Here is a 9,531-nt window from a genome sequence, read left to right on the forward strand (position 1 = left end):
ATTCAAAACTTAACTAAATCTATATTACGTCCAGTAAGGACATTCTAGTTTTGTGATATAATTTGGTCTTGTATAGCTCCATAATGTGTTTTTTGGAATGAGTGTTGCACCCTAAACTCTAAGCCACTTTGTGTGTTCAGCATTATAGTTTGTAGTCATCCCCATTCCATGAGCTAGAACTCCCAACAATTCTGAATTGTTTCCTCTGAATATTACTCCCGCACCACCAAGATCTGAGTTGCCAAGAGCCAAACCATCAGTGTTTGTTTTGACAAACCCCAGCTCTCATCCTTCTTTTGATGTTTAAAAAGTGAAAAATATATAAACACCCTTCAACCGGAGACTGTCGTTTGTATAAACACCCTAATGCACCTTTTATTTTTACTTCAATATGCACATACAAAACATTGACATGCTCCATTTTCCCCTTCTTTCCCTAGCCGACCTTATACATCAGTGTATGTCATTGTTGAATTATAATAACATCTATTCTCTCATTTTTCTACAACTCTTTCGGCAAGCCCATGGCACAAAATAATATGAAAAAGCTGGTGGCACAACTGCACAAGCAGTATATTATCTAGTTCAATGTCGTAATATAAAATTTTCAGTTGAACATGTTTAATAGGCACTAAAAGAATAAACTTTGTGTATATCTTAACTTTCAAGATTACACAGACATTATTTTCGTAATTGTACAATGTTGTTATCACCACAAAAGATTTCGAACGAGATATATACACAAGGATTGCTGCGAGTAAATATTTTACGAGTACAATGATAATACTGTTTTCCACAACACAATAGGCAGGAAAGGACAGGTGATTGATCTTAACAGTGCATTTTCACTTTAGACAAGTCACAAGCTACTGGTTGTTGCTCCAATCAACCTGTATATACTCTAAGGCGAGACCTGATTGTTGCACGACATATAGGACAAGTTGACAAGTTCCTTCCACATTCACGACAAGTCTGCAAACATTACAATTAATTGTTGCTTAAACTCCTTGCAAGAGAGTTAAATAAAAACTTTTCACTTTATAAGCACACTAATTCATGGTTCTCTGGTGCATGAAGGATTAACAAATTGAAAGGAAATAGATCATTCTTGTGTTTGAAACCTTAAAAGTACTGGTGTAACTTACCATATGTCCACACTGAAAGGCTAGATCCCTCGTATTGGTCAAGCAAATTGGACATGCCTACATTCATTATACTACTTTAGAAACACTTTCAAATACTAGCTAGCTAGAAATCATGTACTGAAGATATATAACAATGAACAATTGATGATTACCTGGTTATTATCCTGTACAGTAGATTCCTGAACATTGCTTGATAATTCAGATCTTTGCGACCTCATAGCAACAGGGACTGGTGGCGGGCGTGGAATTACCTTTTTTGCTTTCCCTGTTACGTGACTTTTGTCCAGTAGAATATATAAATTATATAAGTAAAGGTTCAAAGATAATCTCAAGTCAAGCAATGCATGCATCATCAGTTTAGCAATGTTGTTTAAAAGACTTACCCGAGGAGACCAAGTTCCATGCTTGCTTTATACTGAATAGGTATCTCCATTAGAGCAGCAAGAGCAAATGCTGCTTCTTTCTCAGACTGGCTAGCATTTTTAGTCGTGATCGTAGTGAAGTTGACGAACTGCAAAATGTCCAAGTATATACCTAAACTTATGAAGTGTACCAAGGAGGTCCTAAAATCCTTTCTAGTGAATTGACTATTCTTCTTTAAAAGAAAAATTATCTTCATTTATTGTTATAGTTTAACAGGAAAAAAAAAAAAAAAAAAAATTTGAAAGGGGTTACCTGAAAATTATCAAATACACGCAAAGGGATCTTGTCATCAAAGCTATGCATATCTTCCCATGGTCCATCACCAACTCCAACAAGCACAATGGATAGTGGATATGAACTGTAAAATGAATTATTCTTGAATTCACTCAAACTTAATTTGTACTGGAGAATGAAATCGATCATATAGGCACTATCAAGCAGATACCCATGTTTACCATAACCGACTGTCGAATGTCTAGTAACTTAAAAATAAAACTATGACATATGTAATTATATATGGATAACAACTATGCCAAATGGAAGAAAACATAGAGCCAAATGTATGCAGGACTTCACCTTGCGGTTACTATTGAATTAATAGTTTTTTGCTCCTGTGGGCTAAGCTCTCCATCATTTGTATCAATGCTCCTCGTGACCTTCATGAAAAGGAGAAGAACGATTATTCTGCGTAGAATGGAAGCCAAAAACAATTCGACAACAAAATCTTTCGATCGTGACCTGTCCGTCTGCAATAATAACCAAAACATGGTACTGTCCATGACTTTTTTCCACAATGTCAACTGCAGCCTCAACAATTGGTCCGAAAGATGTTGGACCTTGTAAACAAAATCACAATTATAAGATGATTTCATAGTCTCAATTCAATGTGGATCAACTGTCAAGAAGAAAATTGGAAAATGAAAAGCTCAACTCTACAAAGATATTCTGTGGAAATGTGGCTTTTGGATTGTCATGTAAGCTTAAATAGGTGAGATTAAAGGTTTGTATGTGTTAGGATTTACAGATATATAAGACATGTTATGGTTTACTGGTTTAGGTATTAGATAAAACTTAAAAGTAATGTTCACAGCTGATAATAAATTTACTTTTCCTCTGTATAACTCTGTTAACTAGTATCAGCAGGCATCTTTAAAAGCTAGTTACTAGTTAGAATGCTTCTAACCTGACAGACGCAAGTTTGGGACAATACGTTTATAGCAGGCCAAAACTTCTTCAAACCCATGACAAGGTGTATGATCACTATGAAAGCTAAACACCTCTTGATCATGGGTGGTGACTGTTATCAGCAAAAACAACCAAGTGAGTAACAGTTCCTCCAGGGTTGCAACAACATGGAAACTTGTTATCAGATAAAACGACAACAATATTTCAAACTAGCAAAGGATTAAGATGACTAACCATCGCCAAATCCAAAACAAGGAATTAAGTTATCTTCATCAAAGGGAGCCAATGTCTTCCCAATGATTGTAATCGCTTTTTCATATGGATTAGGTGTGTCACCAATTGCATGTAGGCTGCGGTTATTGAATGATTGTTTGCCTTCAAAACCAATATAAAGATGTTACTTAATAGTTACTACAAACAAAGTGAGAAAAAACAGTGAAACCAGTAGCAAGACAGTACTCAGTACTCTGAGATAATACAGCACTGTTAAATATAATTGGGATTGCGGTTCGTTTTAAAACACCAGTTTCCTTATTCACACAAACCTGTCCATTCGTTGCTTTTTGTAAAATCAATTCCAAGTATAAGGTTTGATGACTCAAGACCAGAATCCTTCAGGGCAAGAGTGACCTGAAAAATGCAAATGCCCATTGTGACTTGCACCATATTTATTGATGATTTCAAAATTAAAATAAGCAATGATGAATTCATGTTCTTCTAATATAAAGATTCGAGTGTAATCTGGTACTCACGTAGTAATGCGTATGTATTCCTGCCTTTGTAAATAACTAACTGTTTAGTGTTTCCATGGATTAACTAACTTCACTGCTCTTTTCTTGCTTATAAGATATATCACATTAGTTACAAAACTACAACTATTGTAGTGAACACAATGCGCTCTCAATGAGCGTTTAAGTTCAGGTGTACTTTCCTTTCTCTTTCTAATTTTTCATGTAGCTATTGCCTCCGGGTGGCTGGGGAACCAAATTTTACTTCCCCCAACACGCTCATTTGAGAACAGCATAAGCCCAAGTGCATTTTCTGTCTAGAAATTGTCCAATTTAAGTGCAACATAGTGAGAACATGTACATAGATAAATATTGTTGGCGTAAATCATCGATTTTAGTGCAAGTTCTTGTCAAATTGCCAATTTCTCCATAACCCCGAACTTATGTAGATGGACGAATTCTATGAATATGAGAGGAAGCTCAGGGAGAGAACATAGGTGGACCACACTTAGCAATTGAGGTGAAATAAGAGTGAAATAATCCCATCAGTTCCTGCTGTATTCCATTGAGCCAAACAAACCATTCCACTTGTACATTTCTCATTTTTATCCAACACATGGACAAGTGAGCTTACAGCTAAAGAGACAGAGAAAAGGCAAGACGCAGACCTGGTCGAGAGTAGTGTAATTATCCGGAATTCGAGCATACTTCTTTGGGGTTGGCTTCTTTTCACCCTGAGCTTTACTAGTACTAATACTACGAGATGAAGAAGAAGAGTGAGACATCATTCTTCGTCGAGATATTGATTTATCTATGACACTTTGAGCCCTGGGACGTTGCAACCGTTGGAACAGATTACCCATTTGCTTCGCCTAGATACTTGATTGACAAGTCCATAAACACAAGAGCATATGTATGGCTGAATGCTCTTGTAACTATCCTTTGGCATCAGTAGCAGTAGGAGCTCACCACGCAACTTGCATGACATTAAAGCTGTAGAATCTGATGCTAATTGAAGGGGTAGAAGTTATCATGTGATACTTCGTTCCTGAAATTTCTTAGTGTTTTCTCTTTCTTTTTTTTAGTTGTGACTTTATTGATTCCACTGAAAAGAGTGACCCCTCCAAGGGGCAACAATAATTCACATCGATGTCTAAGTATAAATAAAGTCTTATCTGAAGTCTTAAAACCCTGTAACACGTTAAAGCTTTAATGGCCAAGACCCCAGTGGACCACCTTAAAATTATAAAATTTCTGTCTGTTGTTTGTGACTTTGTTCGAAGACTTCGAACGTTCTTTTTGACAGTAAGAGGTGGTGGCTGGCGGTATATGTCATGTGTGCATGAAAAGAGTGCAACTCAACAACGTCAAAAATTTGTGTTATCAGACCTTGGACGAGTCAAAAATTTACGCAAGACCAGTCAATTCAGTCTTTATTTTGACAGTAGAAAAGGGTATGGGGAAGCAATTAAGTATCGGAGACAGGATTGTTCAAGGAAATATGAATTGTCACTTGGGAGCTAATTAGCTAATATATCTGGAATTCTGGATAGAGACACTTGTTGGGGAGGATGAACTGATGAAGTATTTAACTACAGAGCGCTCTTGAACTACATAATTTCCACTACAGCCCGGCCAACAATACTTCCACTGTCTAGACCTTGTGCATTTTTGGCACATCCTCTAAGTTGCCTTTTCTTGAGATGGCATCATTGAGATTGAAGATGCCAGTCTATAACTTGGGAAAGATCTTGTCTAGCTCTACTTCCATAGGATCCAATGACTTTTATCTGCTCCAAGATATCACGACGAAACATGCATGTTCAAAGGGAGATAATATCCAGTGATTTCAACATATTATATACGTTAGTGTGGAAGCAAATTGATCATTTGATCCTGAGTGAACATGTGGCACCCAATTACGGGACTAGTATTAGAACTCTATGTTTTATCAGCTGCACCAACATCTTAGGTTTTCTACGTACCCATTACGAGATCAAGCCGCCGTAGTTTGCTATTTTCTCCTCCTCCTCTTCCCTCTACTCACTCTCTTATTAGCTGCCTCCCTTCTTCGGCCTCTCTCATTTTTATCTCCCCCCTCTTCTGCTCCCCTCTCTTCTATTTAGATTTACCTCATGGACTATAGTATGGTATTGGGCCAAGACATGGGCTATAATATGGTCTTGGGCCTATCTCTTGGCCCAATATCTATATGATCCATCTATCAATATGGCTAATATAAAATATGTAATAATAGGCAATAGACTAGGGTTAATTAGGGATACCCCCGCCCCAAGTTATAGAATCCAACAGTTACGAGATGAAGTTATTTTTTCACATGAAGAAGAATTACCGTTGGATTTTGTAATTGGGGGTATCTAATTGAAACTAATAATAATGTGATATAAAATTACTCTTCTATAGTCTATAACTAGATTTTGGACCCGGGCATACGCCCGGGATCTATTAAATATTTTGTGTGCTGAAAAGGCTTTATAAAATGTCTCACACAAATTTTTGAATCAGAATATATTTTTATTTAAAATAAATCGAAATATGTTAATGAAAGCGGCGATTATAGTGCATAAATACTTAAAATTAAGAGATCAAATTGAGATAGCATCTTCACTTTATGGTTTAGGATATTAATCCATAATTTTCAAATAAAATTATCTTAAACTCGATCTAGCTTGTATAATAGTGTTTTTAGATTTATGGTGATTTAGCGACAAATTTTGAATCAAAATATATTTTTATTGAAAATAAACCGAAATATGTTAATGAGCAAATGATTATGGTGCATAAGTACTTGGAAACTAAGGGATCAAATTGAGATAGCCGAGCGAATATGGTGTATAAGTACTTGGAAACTAAGGGATCAAATTGAGATAGCCTCTTCACTTTGTGGTTTAGGATATTAATCCGTAATTTTCAAATAGAATTATCTTAAACTCGATCTAGCTTGTATAATAGTTTTATTAGATTTATGGTGATTTAACGGTAAATCATCACCGCTCAAATTTACGTGCTAATGTGTACAAATCACTAAAATAGATTGATTGTTTCCATATCCTCAAAGAATACACCACTCTCACTTGAAAAGATTTATCACATGAACGTGTCCTACGAACGGGTGCCGTTATATTAAATTATTCTAAAAAATATTAGCAACTATGCATAGCTATGAGATATGAAAATTATATTAATTACTCAATTAAATTTCTTGCACCATTCTCTATAAAAAGGAAGCATCAAACTTTGATAAAACTCATCGACTTCTTTTCATTGTTAGTTTTAACAATAGAAGTTTGATTGAAGTTTTTGAGAATGTCCAATTTGGTGAAGATAATATTTAAGCTACTTGAATAGCAAGGCATTCCCAATCACAATAAAAGAAGTATGATAAACATTACTTAAAATGCAAAACTATATTTGTCGAGACATTTATTCCCCTACATATAATACAAATATATTTTAGGGTTATTAGTTGAATGCATTTGCATCAAGTTTATGATTTTTCATTAATTATTCTTTGAGGTTAGTTTAATGTAGTACGTTGCATCCGGTTTCAAATTCTCATTAATTATTCTTTGAGATTAGTTCAATGCAGTTGCATCAAGTTTCGATTTCCCATCAATTATTATTTAAGGTTAGTTGGTTACAATTGCATCCATTTTATGATATCAATGCTACTTATTCATTAAGGTTAATTCAAGATGTGATTGCATCCAGTTTTTATGTTTAGATTAATTAGTATTTGAGATTAGTTTATTGAATTTGCATCCAGGTTCTAATCTCTCGTTAATTACTCTTTGAGGTTAGTGCAATACATCTGCATCCAATTTCTGATTTCCTGTTAATTGTTTTTCTAGGTTAGTTCGATAGTTTACAATTTCTATATAGTTTGCATACATGTAAGAGTCTGTTTTTTTAAACTCACTTTCATTTTGGGTTTCTAATTACTCGTAATTACTCATGTGAGAAGGCTAAAAAAACCGACATTTATGCTTTTAGGTCGATCGCGATGCGCCACATTCGACTTTTCGATTTTCGGTTAACTATTTTTTGAGGATATTTCAATGCATTTGCATCCAATTTCTGATTTCCATTAGTTAATATCTTATTTTAGTTTAATGCAATTGCATCTAGTTTTTGGTTTTTGTTAATTATTCTTTGAGGTTAGTTCAATGCGGTTGCATCCAATTTCGAATTTATGTTAATTGTTCTTTGAGGTTAGTTCAATACATTTGTATCAAGTTTTCGATTTCCGTTAATTATTTTTGAGGTTAGTTCAATGCAGTTACATCACATTTATAATTTCCGATAATTATTCATTTAGGTTAGTTCAATGTAGTTTCATCCATTTTTCAATGTTTAGTTAATTAGTCTTTGAGATTAGTTCATTGCATTTGGATCTAGTTTTCGATTTCCGTTAATAACTCTTTAAGGTTAGTTCAATACATATGCATCTAGTCTCCTCGACATTTATGCTTTGAAGTTAGTCCCATGCAATTATATCCTCGGTTTCGATTTCCCGTTAATTATTTTTTGAGATTATTTCAATGCATTTGCATTTAGTTTCCGATTTCCCACCAATTATTCTATGAGGTTAGTTTAATGCAGTTGCATTCGGTTTTTTATTTTATGTTAATTATTTTTTGAGTTTAGTTCAATGTATTTGCATTCAGTTTCCGATTTCTCGGCCTATTAATTATTATCTGAGGTTTGTTTGATGTATTTGCATACCGTTTCCGATTTCCCATTAAATATTTTTCAAGGATTTGTATACAATTTCTAATTTCCCTTTAGTTATTATCTGACGTTAGTTTAATGCAATTGCACCCAGTTTTCAATTTCTAGTTAATTACTTTTTAGTTTAGTTTATTGCATTTGCATAAAGTTTCCAATTTTCCGTTAATTACTCTTTGAGCTCGGTTATGCATTTGAATCCAATTTCCAATTCCGATTTCCTTTTAATTATCCAATGTGGTGTATAATACCAACTTCTCGATCCATCTCAGAAGTGTCCTTGCAAACATGACATAAAAAGTCAATTATGTTTGATTTACTATGTGTGATCATTGAAGATTACCGTTCGATTTCCCATTAATTATTCTTTAAATTATGCATGACTTACTATGTAGAATCTTCAAAAGATTATCTACTTAACGGGTGTTGTTATATTAATTATTTTGAAAAATATTTGTAAATATACAAAACTTTTATATATTAATATTATATTGATCACTCAACCAAATTTCTAACGTGAAAACCTTATTCTCCATTAAAAAAAAAACTCATGTACCTTTAATAAAACCCTTCAACTTCATTTTGTTGTTTAATAATAGAAGTTTGATTGAAGTTTTGTGAGATTGCCTAATAAGGTGAAGTTCATATATATTGTAGCTACTTGAATAGCAAAGAGTTCCCAATCATACGGGAAGAGATAAAGATAAACATCGTTTTAAATGCAAAATTATACTTACCGAGACATTCCCACAATATATAACCCAACTATGTTTTGAGGTTAGTTTAATGTATTTGCATCCGGTTTCTGATTTTCAGTTATTTATATTTTGAGGTTAGTTCAATACAGTTGCATCCAATTTCCAATTCCCGTTATTTATTTTTTGAGATCAGTTCAATGCAGTTGCATCCAGTTTCTGATTTCTTGTTAATTATTCTTTTTGATTAGTTCAATACATTTGCATCTAATTTCCAATTCCCTGTTAATTATTCTTTGAGGTCAGTTCAATACATTTGCATCCAGTTTCTGATTTCCCATTAATTATTCTGTGAGATTAGTTTAATGCATTTGCATCCAGTTTCTGATTTCTCGTTTATTATTTGATAAAGTTACATTTGCATCTAGTTTCCGATTTCTCATTAATTATTGTTTGAGATTAGTTCAATGAATTTGCATCCAGTTTCCTATTTACCATTAATTATTTCTTGAGGTTAGTTCAATGCATTTGCATCCAGTTTATTTTTTGAGATTAGTTCAGTGCAGTTCCATCCGGTTTCCGATTTCCCATTAATTATTTTTTAAT

The 9,531-nt window shown here is 33.9% G+C and overlaps 1 protein-coding gene across 1 annotated transcript; it reads right to left on the reverse strand.

Annotated features, from left to right (window-relative positions):
* Window positions 1–552: 552 nt before the first annotated feature.
* RGLG4 (Ca(2)-dependent phospholipid-binding protein (Copine) family) lies at window positions 553–4,616 on the reverse strand. Its single transcript, XM_086586508.1, has 11 exons — window positions 4,150–4,616; window positions 3,299–3,383; window positions 2,988–3,128; window positions 2,752–2,865; window positions 2,307–2,404; window positions 2,145–2,224; window positions 1,821–1,926; window positions 1,529–1,656; window positions 1,298–1,421; window positions 1,146–1,202; window positions 553–972 (listed from the first exon to the last, which is right to left on the reverse strand). The coding sequence occupies exons 1-11, from the start codon at window positions 4,342–4,344 to the stop codon at window positions 886–888; spliced, it is 1,215 nt and encodes a 404-aa protein (XP_086442634.1). The 5' UTR covers window positions 4,345–4,616; the 3' UTR covers window positions 553–885.
* Window positions 4,617–9,531: the final 4,915 nt, after the last annotated feature.

The sequence above is a fragment of the Coptis chinensis genome, unplaced genomic scaffold (genome assembly GCF_015680905.1).
Source record: "Coptis chinensis isolate HL-2020 unplaced genomic scaffold, ASM1568090v1 utg1247_pilon_pilon, whole genome shotgun sequence".
NCBI lineage: Eukaryota > Viridiplantae > Streptophyta > Magnoliopsida > Ranunculales > Ranunculaceae > Coptis > Coptis chinensis.